We start from the raw sequence: 18,051 nt of genomic DNA, 5'->3' as shown, positions 1-18,051 counted from the left end.
CTACAAAATACCTGATGCCTCTGCTGTAATTTGTTGTTACATAAAACACTAATCTAAAATTATGAACATAGAAAACGTTGCACCTGCTAATAAGCGTGTTAGCATGTAGCTTAAAGCACTGCTGTGGTGTACTTGACTTGAACCCACAGTTGATACTGTGGTGGTAAAACCTTAAAAGTTATTTGTCCAATAATTCTTGATTGAATGGACTTTGTGAGGTTTTTTAAAATCTTTGTTTGTTTTGTTCAAAAGAGGAAAGGAGCAAATTATCTCATTTTAGAAGTATAAATTACTCAGTAGCGCGCAGATACCTCCGCCAAGCACGAACATTCCTACACATAATTGTCTTGTGTCATATTGGAAATATAAAAAAAGGGAGTGGTTTGATAACATCAATTATAAATGTTTCATAAAACATACTTGATGACAGACGAAATTTAAAAAAATCCTGAATCTTATACATGAGTATTCGATACATTTGTTTTTTTCATTTCTTGCAGCGACCGCCCATTCGATTATCTTTAAAAGGCACATAAGATGGACAGTAAATCTGCCTGGACAGTTTTACCTCTGCTCTGATTTCAAGTGGCTGTGATGCACATCTGAGTTCACATGCATGATGTGTGGCAGGACTCAGGAAGTGGTGATGACACAAAGGTAGAGAAAGCAGAAGTGTGTCTAGCGCAGAGGCTCTGCCAGACACTCCGCACTCAGTGGAGAGTCTGGCATCCGTGAGGTAAAGACGCGACTTCATATTCATATCCTTCACAGGATTCCTGATATTACACAGCACCAGGTTAGACTTTCAAAGTTTTTCAGTTGAATGTTGGTAACAAGGTGAACATCGGTGTCGAATTTTTGTTACGAGCAAATATTTAGAAAATATTTAAAACTTTTAAATTTTAATGGAGGTGCAGGGAGTCACCTCTATAGCCAGCATGATATATTTGCAGTATGTAATTTGCAAGCAGTGGATGTAATTTTGTTTTCTGTTTCTAATAATGTAGATCACAGCCACATACCTCAGAGATATACGTGAGATTATTATTTTACTCTTATCCTCGTGGGACTGTTTTTAACAGTGTTAAATTAGATACAGCTGCATTAATATGATGTTAAAAAGCCTTAAAAGTATTTTAGCATGTGGCTGCAGGTGACTAATCTGACAGATCAATGATTCAAGATCATGCTACTTCCTTTCAAATTGTATTAAATTGTCATTTCACAGACAATTTCACAACAATCAAACTCCAACTTCCTGCAGTGACACCATGACAAGCAACTGCTCATTTAAAGATGTGGAAGAAGTGATGAAATATGTTGAGATGGCCATCTACATTCCCATATTCATCTTTGGTCTAATCCTAAATGTCGCCGCACTGTTGGTGTTCTGCTTCTTTCTGCGAAAATGGACCGAGCCTGTGATCTACATGACCAGCTTGGCTCTCATGGACCTGCTGCTCCTCTTCCCTCTTCCCTTCAAAATGCATGCGACCCACCACATGTGGCTGGCCTCCTTCCAGCCTCTCTGCTCAGTCTTGGAGAGCCTGTACTTTGTCGGGATATATGGCAGCATCTACACCATCATGTGTATAGCCGTGGACCGGTGGGTGGCTATCTGTTACCCATTGAAAGCCAAGTGGCTGCGCTCGCCCAAAGCAGCTCTAGGGACCTGCGTGGGGGTTTGGGTGCTGGTGCTGGCAGTGCTCTCTCCAACCGTCCATGGCTTCAGGGAGGGCGAGCAGGCGGACTTCCACTGCTTCCACAGTTTTTCAAACAAAGGTTGGAGCCCCCCTGTGATCATCTGCCTGCAGGTGTTTGGGTTCCTGATGCCTGCCCTGGTGGTGGTCTTCTGTTCAGTGCAGACCATCTGGGGTCTTCAGCGATCTCGTCAGCCCCACCCTAAGAGCTGTGTAAAGGTCATCTACAGCAGCCTCAGCGCCTTCCTGTTGCCCTTCACCCCGAGCCACCTTGGCATCCTCCTGCAGTTCCTGGTGAGAGAAACTACAAGTAAACTGAACTCTGAAGTGAAGAGAGAAACAAGCTAAAGTAGGGAACAAACAAAGGTGATAAAACAATCTCATTTGAAGGCCCATTCAGTAGCTGTTCAGGAGCTTTTTCTCCTGTCATCGTATCTTATCATATCGCATCGTAAATCATAGCAGATAAGGTTTTTGTACAGATCTTGCGGAATTGTGGATGTTTAAATGTCCATATTCTCTCACTAATTTAAAACTGTTGGCTCGGCAAATGAATGGTTTCATATAAAATATACATAATAATAAGAATCATTTTCTGAGGGCACATGCACAGTTGGTGCACTTGTAATGATGGACTACTATTTATGATAAAAGTAAAGTCACATAGATCCTTTGTGTACTCGAGAGTTAAAAAAGTATAACACTAGTCTTATGGCCTATCTTGCAATGTTAAAGAAAGTGATAAAAAAAAGTCCTGGATTTTCCCCATGATCCAGATCCACTCCAAACTCGAATGGGTTCTTCCCTGACCCATACCGCATCCTTCCATTAAGTTTCATGTTTCCAGTAGTTTTTGGTGTAATCCTGCTAACAAACAAAAAACCGACAGAGGTGAAAACACAACATCTCCTCATACGTGTAAAGAGCAGAGTTTCCTAAATGCTCCTCTCACCCTTCACTAATCGCAGGTGCACCAAGGAGTCATTCAGGACTGCAGCAACCGGATCAGGATCAGCTTGTTCATACAGGTAGCCATGTGTCTGTCCAACATCACCTGCTGCCTGGACGCTCTCTGCTACTACTTCATCGCCCACGAGGTGAGGAGCACCACAAACCCCTTCAGGAGGTCGATGACCAGCCAGAGAACACCCACGTTCAGCACGTCAGAGGTCTGAAGAAGGACAGTTTGAGTTAGAACATGATGGGGTCCTCAGGAGGACCAGTTAACACAAGATCTGGCATCTTGAGATTTAGCAGGTTAATGAAATGAAAGAAGAGCCTGTGTTTCAAGGGGCTGGAGAAATGGCTGCCGGTGAGTTCAACCTCAATTGAAAACAGAGCAGAGAATAACTTTGAGGCTGTCGTGTTAAGGAAAGATCAGTTTTGTGATTTGGTCCAATGACAGGAAGAAGGCTGGCACCTCTTTAACTTCAAAGAGCTCTGAAACCTGAAGGAGAAATACCACAACATGAGAAATGTCTCAAAAAACCATCAGGTCGTACACACTGACGTGGGATATGATTCACTTGAAAGCAGCAGGATATTAAAGAGCACTGTCATTTTATTTTCTCAAGAAGTGAAGTCAAACATATAGGATTTAAGATCAGGGACGATCAAATCTGGATTAATCTGGTTCAAAAGATACCCAAACTTTTTATGAGAGACGGGTTCAAATATTAATTTATTTGTGATTTATTTATAGATTTATCGCTCATCTCTATAAAATGCAGATATACATAAAAATCAACTTCAAACCGGTAAATAAATTAGGCCGAAGCAATTCAATAATTTTTTATTAATTTCTATATTCATGCAAATATTAATTTCCATATTCATTTATCTAGTATATGAATAACACCATTTTAGTTGTGATGTGAATTTAATGAAAATGAAAATAACAAATGATTTTTATCAAACTTAAATAATAATTTCTTGACTTCTTCTTCAGCACATTTTTTGTTGTAATGCAAATAACAATATCTATCACCGATTTAACAGGTTAATGAAATAACGAAGTAACTGTAAATATAGCATCAGAATAGTATTTACATTAAAGTACCCACAATGTACATCATTATCTATGAATAAATCTGGTGGCTTAATGACAAATAATTTTGCCCTGTATCAATTATTCAATTAAAAATTATATTTTGGATGATTATACTTTATCAATAATCCCAATCTGAATGATGAGGCAAATAATTGAACATAAAGTAATCTGAAGTTTTATGAGTAGAAACTGACTGGTTGGTGTGTTTTTTACATTTCAACTTACAAAAGATGTAATATGTAAATATCATTTCACTTTGTACTTTTTATTAGGATTTTTATTTTAAACATGCAGCTTCACGAATATACGTGTGTAATAGTCATATTTTCTTAATGTTGAAAGGTTATGTTGTTGTGGTGGTTATCAGGGTGTTTACTGTACATGAATGCTTTTTTACGATGGAGTATAATCTGTAAAATATTCTCTCAAACATGAAAACCGTCAGGTTTTAGTTAACTTACATTGTTTATGTCTTGATAGTTTTAGTTTTACACCTTCCTCCTCTCTGCTCCAGTTTTCTTTCATTTCTTTGATTTTAAGACTGAAGTGATCCAGCTTGAGCTGCAGTTTTATCTCTGGGCTCTGTCAAATTAAACATGTGAACATAAATATGTATTCATCAGAGCTTGACAGGAAGATGTGGTGATGTTTTGTTTTTTTACACAATTAGATTTAATTGAATGACTTTACAATGACTTTACCACGATGAAGCTGCAGATTTCTGTTCTGTAAAAACAGAAGACGAAAGCATGTGAACTGAATAAAACTGAAAGAAGCTGCGAGGAAGTTCACAAAGGAAAATAGAAACTTGATTTCCCTTTATGAACAATAACTTCCTTTCATATTATTATTCATGATGTGTGTTATGGAAAGGTTTAGGCCTAGTTTGTCAATTCAGCTTTATAGTATTTCACTTAGACTGCATTCTCTTTAACCCAGGATGACAGTAAGAGGAAGATTATCCAAATTCATTATCCAGAAAACACATCGCTGTGAAAGGGCACTGACTTTCTTCGAGACACCATAGTTTGGTAAGATAGAGAAGGTTCAGATATATTTGTATGGAAACTAGTTTGTTATTAAATAGCACTTATCGAGTCTTGGCCACTCAAATCATCCATTCACACAGTGCATCCATGTGCACCACTGTCTTTATCAGCCATCAGGGGCCATTTTGGGTTCAGTACCTTGCCCAAGGACACTTCAGGGATCGAGATGCCGACCTTTTGGTTAGAAGACAACACGGTCTACCTCCTGAGCCTGAGCCACAGCCACCCCCAACAGAGTAGCTCCACATGAACATAAAGTTACGTGGTCACTGTGATTTGGTGAGATTATAATCTGCCTTTTGACAATACATCTGTTAACTAGTTCAATTTCTCCGTGGCTCATCAGCCTGGTCTCCCTGATGTATTTAGAAAAAATCATCCGTCTTTGGAAAAAACGTCATTCCTTCCCCCGCCCAGACTTTCCTCACATTGTGTATGTTTGAACGAGTCGGTTGCAGATAAAAACTTATAAGACAAAATTCAAGTTTGATTATTTATTCTTAAAGCAGGAAGATATTACAAGAAAAAAACTGTACAGGGAAATCCAGGTCGATGACATGTGAGCACTTTATCATAGGTCTCAACAGAGACTGATTTGCTCCATGATGCACATTAGAAAGACAACCCAAATCTTTTATTTTTTTAAACTTGGGACAAATCTTAATTGTGGTGATAATAATGGCAAATAAGAAGGATTCGGAGCTGGCAAGAGCTGAAAACGATGTACAAATCCAAGTGAAGAGGAGGAAGAGAATTTTAGCCTTTGAAATCATCTACAGTAAGTGATCTAGACTATAAAGCATTCTCTCTAAATGTCCTGTATAGAACACGAAGCATAGGATCGCTGACTGCAGACTTTGGTTCCTTTTGTCCCTCTGTAAAGCACTGCTACTAATTACAGTCTAAAGCTTGTATCCCAGGAGTAGGACGGTGTGATACCAAAGGAAATACAGAGACAAACCATAAAGAAATGAACCTTCACAAAACAATCTCAGATAAAAATCTATGCATATGCAGCAATATGAAATCCAGAAGAAAAGTCAATTTACAGTAGATATTGCTTAGGAACAATCAAAATTATATACACCATTCATTAATGATAAAAACCAGCAAAGAAACGTATTAACTACATGAGGTATGTTTTGCCATTTTTCTGACATTCAAACAAAATAAAACGACAACAGGAAACAGATATTCACAGGAGTGCACAGGTCAAACAGCATCGTCACCCTTACCCACAGTGCACTGGGTTACTAATAATGGACGAGTCGAAAATGATAATTTAAATCAATGTGACAACACATTAACTTGTTTTGCACAACATGACGAGCTACAGATATATCCAAACACATTTATATCGTCAAATATACAGACTAAACTGACTGAATAAAAAAAAAAAGACTTAAACATTGTACATGAACAGTTAGAGTATTCCAAGTTCAGACAATAGAACAAACATTGGAATTAAAACTGAAACTGCTGGACAAACACTTGCTTTTAAAGTGCAGGTAAAAGACTAACTTATTCAAGAGGTATGATTTGAAATTGCCTTCAGTGTTGGATGGCTCTGATTTCTGCCTCAGATTTAGAACCTGCTGCAGATGACTGTCTCGACCACAAACGTATTCTCAAAGTGACGGATGCTGTGGCAATTCTTTGCTTCGCGCCTCTCGATACCTGGAAGACAAGAAGCGTGGAGAAAATCTGTTCAGTGCCAAGAATCTGAGTCTACATGTCACTTGTACAACCGCCGTGCCCACATTGTCCATTTTTGCATCAGCAGAAGTGATTCCCTCAAATCCCATCCATATAGGGGAAGTTTGTTACATCCTCTCTAAAGCTGTCACGCCAATCAAAGGCGGCAGCAAAAGAGATATCACTCGCGCGCATCACTACCACCTCCACAGTGTGTGGATGTGTCCACGGCGAATACGAGTGAGTCACAGAGCAGGAAGTTCCTAGGCTGTGCCCACACACACACACACACACACACAGATACATGATAATCAGGCTGCAAGGCTGTTAGAGGACAGTTTCACACTGACTGAAGTATTCACAAGGAGGTCCCTATTTGGTCATGGTGGTATTTTTCTGCATGGTCACTAATTCTCACTTCACTCCCACACGCGAAAACTGAACGCTGGATTCCCTGCACACGTCACATGAGTCCACATCTCACACGAGTGGAGTGAAAGAGGGTGATAAATTAGCGGTAGTTAACCAGCACTCGTTATTTAGCGTCTCATATCGCCAGAATAGGAAAAGGAAATGAGTGTGTGTACTCACGTCGGTGCTGGTTGCGGCGTTTGAGGCGGTAGGTTTCTTTGCCGTAGCAGAGTCTGTGGATGAAGGGGCCCAGCTGCCTCATGCTCCTCACCCTCCCCGTCACCACCATCTCCTCCTGGATGATGTAAGTCTGAGGAAGGTACGTCCCCCTCTGTGGCAAAGAGACACACATGAATCACTCAATTGATCTGTCTGTGGGAGGAAGAGAGCCTCTCTCTCTCTCTCTCTCTCTCTCTCTCTCTCTCTCTCTCTCTCTCTCTCTCTCTCTCTCTCTCTCTCTCTCTCTCTCTCTCTCTCTCTGCACCACTAACAGTGAATGAAGCGGGTCAAGTTCCTCACCTTCATGTTGACAAGCAGCTCCCACAGATTACGTGGAGGCATCACCAAGGTTGTGTTCAGCTCGGTGATGTAGCATTTGTCCAAAGCAATGTCGTGATAAGCTGTGAGGCCCTGGAACGGATAAAAAAAAACAGGGTTAAAATCTAATATATGTTTAAACACGTAAACAAGAAAATGTAAAGAGAGGAAACCAGTAACAACATAAAGATGCCTGAACCTACCCTCTGAAAATCATGGATGATATCGGCGGGATCGCTGCCTCCAAAGTGTGGCACGGGTACGCTGATCTGTTCATAGTTGTCGTCAAGGTAGATGCCAACGTTCTCCTCGAGCTCTTGTCGGCCCCTCAGAGGAGCGTACACCGAATCCTCGTAGACCACCCGACAGTGGAACAAGCTGTCCTCTGGGATCTGCTAATGGGATGCGGCAGTGATGAGTTAGTATGGGTACCCAGCTATTTATATATATCCTGGGCTGTCGGTAAAAAAAAAGGAGAGGGATGCAGAGTGAACTGACCTGAGGTATGAAGTAGTAGCGATAGACGTAGACGGAGGCCAGCACCAGTCCTGACATGAAAACCACCAGGCCGAAGGTGAGGCAGCATAGGCCAGTCGGAAACGGCTTCTTGGACCTGACAGGAAGAACCAGCTGCTCCTGTAAAAAAAAAAAAAAAAGTCTGGTTAGAGGACAGGTCAGCATCACCAATGTGAAGTCAGATAGTTATCCAGGAACCTGGATCTTTTATCATTGTTATTTTCAATTCTAGAGAAGACTAAAGAATACAGCCACGAAAAATATGTGGCTCGGATTTTTGTGCCATGTCTTAGTGTAAGTGTGATGTATTAATGAAGCGCTGCCAGAGCACACTGTTAAAATGTGATGATGTCAACGGAGCACACGCTTTTTCATCCAACTCTATTTGTACTGGGGAACATTTTGGAGAAATATTGGCAGAGTGAAATGAATCATGTCCTCTTCTATGATGGAGCGTCAGCAGAGTTTTACGTCCAGCCGCGCTTTCCTGTACAAGGTCCAAAATCGTAACAGAGTTAATTCTGACGACAGGCGGTTGCCAGGTTGTTAGTCAAGCACGGGGATCTGTTAGACGTAGGAAGGAGTGGAATGAGACATGCCAGATGCTCACCCACAGTCTCTCAGTCAATCTGCTTGCCTCTCCCTACTACTGTTGCTATGGAGAGCGGAAGCGGGGAGAGCAGATTGTGCCAGGCTCTGACGAAAAATGCTGGCACGTGTTCGTCTGGGTCTATTCTTAGAGGCCTACTTCCACGCTCCATATTTGCAGTTATTTCTCAGCTACCCAAAGAGAAAGTGGAAATGGGAGCATCTACGTAGAGCGGGAGTCCCTCAGCAGAGGCGGACGTATTAATAGAGCGACACACACTGGCTCTGACGCCGGGCCTCTACTGTCGCAGCCAATCAGAACACACGCAGTGTTTGACATCATGTGTTGTATTAATGTGGACGTAAGAGGTTAGGAAATGGGTTCGCAGATGTGATGGATGCATCATCAAGTGATGTTTACTCACAGGAAGAGGCTTAGGCAGGCGTCCATTATGTGCCAGATATCTAATTATGTATAATTTCTGGGAGGTAGCCCAGAGGGGAGGATACGAAAAGGTAGAAAAGGTTACCTGACTTCCTCTAATCTATCTATCTATCTATCTATCTATCTATCTATCTATCGCTGATCTGAAACTAAGGACCTGGAATCGGCCATGTTGCAGATTATGTTCAGGGTGTCAGAAGCTCAGTTTCTCTGAAACCTCTGGTCCTTTAACTGATTACAGATCTACTCTATTGTTTTTGTGTGGTAAATGAGGAATTGGTAACAACCAGTAAAACTGATCCATTTTTTGTACGTGGACTTCTGTCTTTTCATGAATGCCAATCCAGACACAGAATTAAAAGCTTATCTGTCTTTAGACCTTGTTTGCATACAACAGACAGTACAGACAGTAATCCTGGATTACCATTCTCTCTGATTGGCCCTGGCCTCTCCAACGAGACCTGCAGGATTCACGTGATATAACACCCCGTGACGTCACTTGAATGCTGCTGCAGTGGCATCTGACAGCTCTGTTGTTTTCTCGTTTCAACAAAGGACAGGGGGGATAAACACTGAGGCTATTCCCACACATGAGCTTCTTCCTGTCTATGTGAAAACTGTATAAACCCATCAAAACGAGGGTGTCCCTTTGTGCAGAGGGCACACACAGGACTGCACATCTGCTGGGTGCACCTTGCAGAGGCAAACCAGGTGACGTAATGTCAACATCCCCAGGCTGAGATGAATCCTTGTTATTATGATATTACTGCACAGTGGGATTTTTAAGCTGCACCGAGAGAAAGCAGGATAACAAACAACAGCTTTTCCATGTATGCAGCTGCATCTTTTGTTTAAAATTAAAATAGGTCTAAGGTGTTTTTGCACAAATAAAAAAGACATCAAGTGATCAAGTGATAGTCGGTGCACATACAAATCAAACATCCCAGGAGAGAATAAACAGTTTAGCTCTAGCAGAGACTGCTACACAGTCCTGACACACAAACACACACAACATAAAGGAAAAACTAAATAAAGTGTGCAAACTCACGTGAGCCAGAGGCACAATGATCTTGTCTCCGTCCGTCTCTTTGTCGGGCTTCTGCGCCGCCACTGTCTGGAAAGTGATCTTCACCATGTTTGATTGCTCGGTGAGTGTGAGTGTCTGATTCTTTTGTTTTGCTTTGTCTCGCTTGTGGTTCGCCGCGCTGCTTCCCTCTGCACCGGGCCGGGCTGGTTCTTATAGCGGCGGAGCAGCGTCGCCCCCGGGACTCAGTGACCTCAGCAGCGCGTCTCCTCTGACGAACGAGCGCTGTGTGGGTCTGGAGGAAAAGCCGCCTCGCCGCTGTCAAAATAAGAGCCCTCATCCGGTTAGCACGCTTCAATTGAACCCGAAACACGGTCTGTGTCCTCTTGGGTAAACATACAAAAATCCATGTTTCATTTGAAGCTGTCTGAAATGAGAATTTAGCTTTTTCTTGGCAGTTTTACTTCGGGTGAAATATCACACGCTCTTATTGTGAAGGCTAGTGCCAGATATGGTAGTGCTTTCCGTATTTATTTAAAACTGCATCGCCTTTTTCTCAACCATGTCAGAGTTCTCAACACTATCATCCGGAAATGTAGGGATGTTCCAACTCTCAAATAACTGCTGCACTGCAATAAAGTTAGCACCAGGTTACTACTTCTGATACTAGTGGTAGTAATAATTCATGAACTCAGTACTAATAATAAGGTGTCTTAGTTTCAGTGTGTACTGTGTGATATAGCATTGCAATGACATTTTGTGCGTATACTTTAAAGGTAAAAATGAAAATTCACTCATTATCTCCTCACCACTATTCCGATGGAGGGGTTGGTGAAGTGTTTGAGTCCACTAAAGGGGTAAGGGGCGGTAAACAGCGCTGCAGCCAGATCCAACATTTCGTTGTTTTTATACGTTTGAAGAATTCGTCACCATTTACCTCCATTGTATCCGAGTATCGGATTTGGCTGCAACACTGTTTACCCCTGAAACTCCAAAAGTGCTTTGTGGACCCAAAAATTTCACCCACCCCTCCTTTGGCATAGTGGTGAGAAGATATTGAGTGAATTTTCATTTTTGGGTGAACTCTCCCTTTAAGTGGACGTTCAAACTCATTCTCTTAAACGTGTCACTGGCTGTGGTTTGAAAGTGGGGTTTTATTTGTTGAAGAATCTTTCTCCTGGTTAAATGATCAAATGCAGTAATTAATTTTTTCTGTAACTACCCTCACAAACTAAATCCATCTTCCCTCGGGCCCCACATCCAAAAGATAACAGTGGAAATGCCTGCAAACCAGCCTACATGTACTCGTGCACATTCCCCTTCCACATGCAAGTTGCACAACACGTGCACATTTGCACAGGGATATACACACACGTGGCCTTCGTCACCATATGAGAAGAGTCATGACAGTCTGTCTGGGTGACTCAGTACAGATATAGCTCACAGTGTGTTGAATGTGGACATTACATGTTATTGGAGATGATGATACAACAATAAAAATGGCTGAAAATCGCTTCTTACAAAGGTACTGAAAGTGGAAATGAGTGAGCGGGGATTACCCGTCTGTTTTGCCACCGCACCAGCCTCAGCACTGTTTCAGGCCACTTGTTGGAATCAGACTCTTATACACATGCGAGTGAGGTACTTTACAAACAGCTCTCATCTTCCTTACAGAAGTGGGGCATTAGCCTGGTCTTCATAGGAGGACTGATGGCTCACAATCAAGCATGAAATAGGCCTGGCTGACTAATGATGCAATGTGAGAATTGGCAGATATATGGCCCATAGTGGTGAGCACTCTGAAAGGCGTAAGTAACACTTTGCTGTGTTCAACTACGCTCTCTTCCCACATTATTTTCATAGCTCTATATTTTTTATATTTTATTCCCTTTTGTACTTTCACTTGCTATTTTGTCTACACCTCTTTTTGACTATCTTCTGCTGTAACACGTGGTTTTGTATTAGAGTACTATAGCTGTCTTTGATTTTTAAATGTTATTGTACTACTTCTTGTCGTCCAGGATGTTTTGTTTTTACTTTTTTTATTCTGTCCTCTTTGTGAAGTGCTTTGTAATGGCTGTTTTGAAAGGTGCAACATATATAAAGTTATTATTGTCTTATCTGGGCAAATGCTGACATGTTAGTGTTATTACTTATTCAAACTACATTTGAAATTTGCTAAAATCAACTAAAGCCCATTTGGACACTGTTATTGTTTTTTTATTACTGTTATGATTAAGATAAGATAAAATACAACTTTATTGATCCACACACCAGGGATATTGAGTTGTTAAAAATGTACACCTTTAACTGTAGTGGTTTGCACAGAAATGTTATAAAGTAAAGTGCAGTGGTGCAGGATGATTAGAAAGTAGAAAAACGGTTGTTACATAAATATAAGGTCATATTGTGATGTGCAGATGACACAAATGTGCATAAAGTGGGAATGAAGGACCAAGCAGTCCGTCTTGCTGTTGTTTATGTTGTTATTGTTGTGAATTTTGTGTAGTTCGCTGTTGTTGTTTATGTTGTGAATTATGTACTGTTTGCTGTTGTTGTTTATGTTGTGAATTATGTACTGTTTGCTGCTGTTGTTTATGTTGTGAATTATGTACTGTTTGCTGTTGTTGTTTATGTTGTGGATTTTGTACTGTTTGCTGTTGTTGTTTATTTTATTGTTGGGAGTTTTGTATTGTTTCCAATTGTTCTATCATGTGTTGTCTATTTGTTTGTAAAAAAGCAAGAACAATCAAAGGGACTAAGGGGGAAAAGGAGCTTTACTACAGCTCCATCTCTGAACGGGGCCCTGTGTGTCTCCGCTGTGGATGAGTAGCAGACTTCCATGTGCACGTGCGGATCTTCACACTGGGACAAAAGCTAACATGACCAGTGGCGGGTACGAGCGTTGCGCGCCCTCGATGCGTGTCCTTCACGGCCATTCATATGTAAATGAGCGGGGGTATAAACCCGGCTCTCGCCCCCTCGGAGCCGCATTGACGAGCCCAGACTCCCCGCAAGCCCGCGGCCATCTGTCCCCCACCAACGGGCAGTAACGGCTCTCTGGATTAAACACCCACCTCCGGTCCTCTGCGGGCTCCTGTGCGGCAGCGTCCGGGTCAAACTCCCCAACCAACATGGCCCCCGTCCGCAGCAACGCACACGGTGATGACTGCGGCAGGTCCGACAGGAAGGTAAGGACTCCCCGAGGACACTTTGTAGTGAACTTCTCTGTGTGAACTGTAGCAAAGTGCTCACTCCTTGTACCGTGCCGGCAGATGAGGAAGCCCCTGGTGGAGAAGAAGAGGAGAGCTCGCATCAATGAAAGTTTGCAGGAACTCCGAGTTCTCGTCGCGGAAACAGACGTAAGTCAACGTGGATGTGTTTTCTATCACAATGCGGGGTCCTCCCTGGGCCAGTAGCTCCACTGGTGTGTGTTGGTTTCGTTTGGCTGGTGTCGCTCACTTTGTTTTGTCTTTGCTTCCCGGTGCAGTTGCAATCAAAGATGGAGAACGCGGAGGTGCTGGAGATGACAGTGAAGCGAGTGGAGAACATCCTGAAGAACAGGGCTCTAGGTAAACAACTTTTTGAAGGATTAATCGAAGTTAAATCAATTTCACATTTCACTTAAACCGGTAACTTTTAATTTCAGCATACTTCTAATATATTATTTATTTCACTTAAAACTGTAACTTTGAAATCCAGCCTACTTGTAGTATATGATTCCTGCACCGAGCAATATAGTTATTTAGTCTGATAAAGTAATGCATAACAGTAACGGTGTATTCATATCTTATTCCGACCCCAGGTGAGCTTGAACAAAGATGGAAGTTTGTAAGATACCATTTAATGCTTTTGAATCTTATATTAGACCAAGAAATGGAATCACTGGGATGTTGATGTTTTTGGTTTGTTTGGTTTGTTTTGTGCCTTAACTCTTGTACTCTTTTATGTTGTAACTCTGATTGTCTTTTTCACCTGTTTAAATTCTACTTTGTTTGTGTTGCCGTCTTGACTTTTCCTGGTTAAATAAACAATGGACCGATGCATCATGGTAACTTTTGTTTGAATGGTGGATGTTCTGTGTCTCCACAGAGATGGATGCAGTGAACCGGGAGGCCTGCGAGCGGTTTGCGGCGGGCTACATCCAGTGTATGCAGGATGTGCACGCCTTCGTGTCCGGCTGCCCCGGGATCGACCAGGCGGAGGCCGCGGAGCTGCTGAACCACCTCCTGGAGAGCATGCCCCTGAACGATGAGGACCAGCTCCGGTTGATGCTGCCCGACGGCGGCCTGGCGGACTGCCCCCCCGGCAGCAACAGCACTTGGTCCCTGTCTGAGAGCTGTCTGGTGTCTCCGGCTCCGTCCACCACCTCCACCGACGACCTCTGCTCCGACCTGGATGACACAGACTCCGAGCAAAGCCTTGTCTCTTCGTCAGAGGAGGCTGACGGCCAGGACGTGTCTTTAACTTACTCCAAGTCAGTGTGGAGACCCTGGTAGACCATTTTCTAAAAAGGAGCAGCATGTTTCAAAGTGTAGTAGATGTGGGTTTTTTTATATTGTTTGTGGTAGGATGTGAGTTAGGCCTCAGTAAATAACGAAACACTGCGGAGATTTGTGAAACTTGATGGAGGGCATTTTAGAAGCTCTTTGTAAAGTTATTCTTGAACTACAATTATACAAAAATGTATTTAAAGTACGTAATTAAATGTGTTGTAGAGGTGAGGGTCTTCATTTGGAAATGTATAGGCCTTGCCTTCTGTGAAGGGGGTAAATGCATATGTAAATATTTACTTGTTGAATATGACTGGGCTGTATAGAAGATAGCTGTCCCACTAGAAATTGATTGTTAGCTGTGTGTAAATTATTTCATATTTAGTATATTTTAAAGGTTTTTTTTATTGTGTTTGTTATTAGGCTACTTCATCTTGCTTTTCATTAAACATCTTTTTGACAAATCATTTGTTCCGAATCTCATTGATCCAGCAGCTTCTTCCAAGAGAGACACATTTCACACAAAAGGATCCCACTAACCACCCACCCGCAGCTGCTTTCAAGATATTAGTTATTACTCTGCGACTGTTGGCCATTTGTGTGCAGCATCTCTCCAAGACCCCTTAGCACATCGTAGACATTTGTGAGGTGCGAGATGAGTCATCCACTCGCTCCTTATATAGGCCTCGTTGAGGACTCGACACGTGGGTTTTATAACTTTGGCTTTTCGAGTTTTAAAATAACTGAGCACAAATAACTTGCTCAGTCATGACTGTGGGCTCTTCAGCAACAAAACAACCACTTTCTTCCAATAAAATCTGTAGTATTTGGTCAAATAGCATTATGCCTATGACCATTAAGCTTATGACTAATTGGCTCTTTTTTTCTAATTTTTTATATATATCTATATATATATATATATATATATATATAGAAGAATGTGTGTACAACCTTATACTAGCTGGAGAAGGGGGGGCAAAAAAGCCATGCTAATTCACAGAGACACTTTGAAAGCCTGCGTCTGCGGATCCCGAGACGTGACCTGTGTGGGTCCTCTGCACCGTCAGCTCCTACAGCTACAAATGAATAAGAAAAGACAGCAATCCTGAGCCAATCCGTCTGTAGTGAAATGTCTCTTGTGGTGTTCCTGTGATGTTCACGCCGAGTGTCGTTTCTCTCACCGTCCCCGGTCTTAAAACACCCGTAGTGAGAGGAAACTGGTGAAAACGACGAGAGAGAAAGAAAAAAGATTAATACAATGAGCTTTGAGGTATTAGTCATGACACGACATGTTTCAAGAGACTAACTAAGTACTCAAGTGCTGTAATTAAGTACAATTCCTTAAATGATTGTAGTTAACATTTGTATATTCATTTGTATCCAAAACACAAATATGTAGGAGATCAAGTAAAGAGGTTCAGCATGTTGTGGTGTTTACATGTGTATTTGATGTTTCTTTACACTTACACCCCACTACAGTATACAGGAATACTTTATTTTATACTATATTAATCTGCCAGCTACATTTACAACTCGTTTTTTCAGAACACGCCTGCATAAACAGCAACTTTACACAAAGTAGTTAAAATGAGATCTGCCTTGATATTTTACTGTTTTTGTTTTCTATATTTCTTTATCTCTTATGTGGCCTTTTAGTCAACTGCCCTGTCGGGGGGGGCTTACTTTTTGTTGTTAGGCACTTTGTAACATTGTTAAGAAGAGTGCTAGATAAAATAAAGTTTATTATTATTATTACTATATATGATCAGCTACGGCATCCTGATACTTGTATATTACTTGAATATTTCCATTTTATGGCACATTACACAAAATATTATACTACCTTGTAGTACATAGACTGTTCCTAAAACTTTCTGACAGCTGTAGTTAGGACAGATTTTGGATACAACACCTCAATCCTACCAATCCAATGAAACAGTGTGTGATAATATAGGTGTAATCATGCATATAGTGGGTATATGTTTTGCATTGTGGTGATAAGATTAAAACCACGCTGGGGAAATTCACTTGCTACAGCAGCAGAGAGTCAGAATGAGGTGGAAATTAAAAAGGCAATAATAAAAATAGCAATTAAATAAAAATACAGAGAATATACATAATATAGCCTACATCTTTCACTTTTTTTTTGTAAAGAATAATAAAAAAATATATAGGCCACATGTTTTTATACTGTATACATTAGTTTTTATCCCATTCCTTTCACTTAAGTATTGCATGTTACTTATTATTTCTTACTGATGCCTACTTTGACTCCTGATGCTGTAATATAGTAAATTTCCTCATTGTGGGACTAATAAAACATGATCTTATATTTTACTCATTACTTCTCCCTTGATACTCCAGCTCACTAAATGATATGTACAATACTGTTAACAGTTCAATTCCCATATTGGATTATTAATATCATGTTTATTGAAGATATCTAAGAAAGACGTTTCACCCGGGATGATGAACTTGTGTCATGAATGTGTGTCTGCGTGTGTCCCGCGGCCATACACCGGATTTGCGGGGTTGCTGGAGGTGTGAAGCGGCCGCTGCGGGAGGGCAGATTGTAAATGTTCACACTTGGAAGGTGTGAACAGGAGCCGCTTTGATCAGGCCTGCTACCGAGCGTCTGTCTGCCGGGACACACACTCATTTACATGGGGAAGGTGAATGTCACGACTTCAGCACAGAGGAGGATAAAGGTCTGCGGACATTGCACCGCTTAGAAAACACCGCAGTTTGATTCTTGTGTTTAAATCTCATGTTGGAAATGTGCAAAAAGGGCGTTTGCGCAGACGCAGTTTTAAACCAGTTCAAGCCTGTGATCAGCGGATCCCTGTTGTCAAGCATCGATCTGCTGCAAACAGCCAATAGTTCCTTGGGTCGTTGACACTCATTAATCGATCATCAGTTCTGTATTAGTCCGGTTTAACACGTGCGATGTACCTGTCACGTGTCAACAATGAGAGAAATGAACACATCTACCACTGCACTTGAAAGTAGGCAACATTTGATTTTATTTTATAAAAAAAAAAAGGGAGAAACAAATAAGGGAAATGCATTTAACAAATATAAGGTGCATTTGCTGTCAGTGTCTGTTCAAATAACAGAAAAGACAAGAGACAAATGAATAAAGAGAAAAGAGAAAAGAGTTCTTCTTCTTCTTCTTCTTCTTCTTCTTCCTGGTAGTTTAAAGTGACACAGCATCAAAGTGAAGAAGTCTCCACAGTTACCTGGCATCTGTCTGAGCTGCTTTACACCCGTGCAATAACCCTAAAGTCTGACTTCTGAGGCCACCACACGTTTGTCCTGGCTCCCAGTCGCTCCCACAGGATGCTCCTCTCCATATTTATGAGGGGGCGACATCAGACCAGCTCTCAAGTGTCATGTGGCACACTTTTAAAACTGGCCAGGGCATCCATATTCCCTCCACTTTACATTCAACACCCACCATAAAGTGCTGCGGTCCAGACTGGGAAGTGTCCTAATTACACAACCCAGTCTTTACAGTGAATATTCTATCTGTGGCCCTGTCCT

General features: G+C 41.5%; 3 protein-coding genes across 4 annotated transcripts; 2 read left to right on the top strand and 1 right to left on the bottom strand.

The window, feature by feature from the left end:
* The first annotated feature begins 690 nt into the window (after positions 1-690).
* Positions 691-4,380, top strand: LOC118117278 (G-protein coupled receptor 55). Its single transcript, XM_035169385.2, has 3 exons — positions 691-796; positions 1,229-1,994; positions 2,669-4,380. Exons 2-3 carry the CDS (start codon positions 1,272-1,274, stop codon positions 2,873-2,875), a joined length of 930 nt encoding a protein of 309 aa, XP_035025276.1. The 5' UTR covers positions 691-796; positions 1,229-1,271; the 3' UTR covers positions 2,876-4,380.
* An 898-nt stretch (positions 4,381-5,278) lies between these two features.
* Positions 5,279-10,306, bottom strand: itm2cb (integral membrane protein 2Cb). 2 transcript variants are annotated; one of them, XM_035171616.2, is made up of 6 exons: positions 10,040-10,306; positions 7,941-8,078; positions 7,646-7,834; positions 7,425-7,535; positions 7,086-7,236; positions 5,279-6,476 (listed from the first exon to the last, which is right to left on the bottom strand). In XM_035171616.2, the coding sequence occupies exons 1-6, from the start codon at positions 10,124-10,126 to the stop codon at positions 6,385-6,387; spliced, it is 768 nt and encodes a 255-aa protein (XP_035027507.1). In that variant the 5' UTR covers positions 10,127-10,306; the 3' UTR covers positions 5,279-6,384. The 2 variants fall into 2 exon arrangements, with proteins under 2 accessions (XP_035027507.1, XP_035027506.1); XM_035171615.2 differs by having other exon boundaries at positions 7,646-7,837; positions 10,040-10,303.
* Positions 10,307-12,887: 2,581 nt separating this feature from the next.
* hes6 (hes family bHLH transcription factor 6) lies at positions 12,888-14,972 on the top strand. The gene is made up of 4 exons (XM_035171102.1): positions 12,888-13,206; positions 13,291-13,377; positions 13,506-13,587; positions 14,108-14,972. The coding sequence occupies exons 1-4, from the start codon at positions 13,150-13,152 to the stop codon at positions 14,512-14,514; spliced, it is 633 nt and encodes a 210-aa protein (XP_035026993.1). The 5' UTR covers positions 12,888-13,149; the 3' UTR covers positions 14,515-14,972.
* The last annotated feature ends 3,079 nt before the right edge of the window (positions 14,973-18,051 follow it).

The sequence above is a fragment of the Hippoglossus stenolepis genome, chromosome 11 (genome assembly GCF_022539355.2).
Source record: "Hippoglossus stenolepis isolate QCI-W04-F060 chromosome 11, HSTE1.2, whole genome shotgun sequence".
Lineage (NCBI taxonomy): Eukaryota > Metazoa > Chordata > Actinopteri > Pleuronectiformes > Pleuronectidae > Hippoglossus > Hippoglossus stenolepis.
This window is presented reverse-complemented; position numbering and strand designations above follow the sequence as displayed.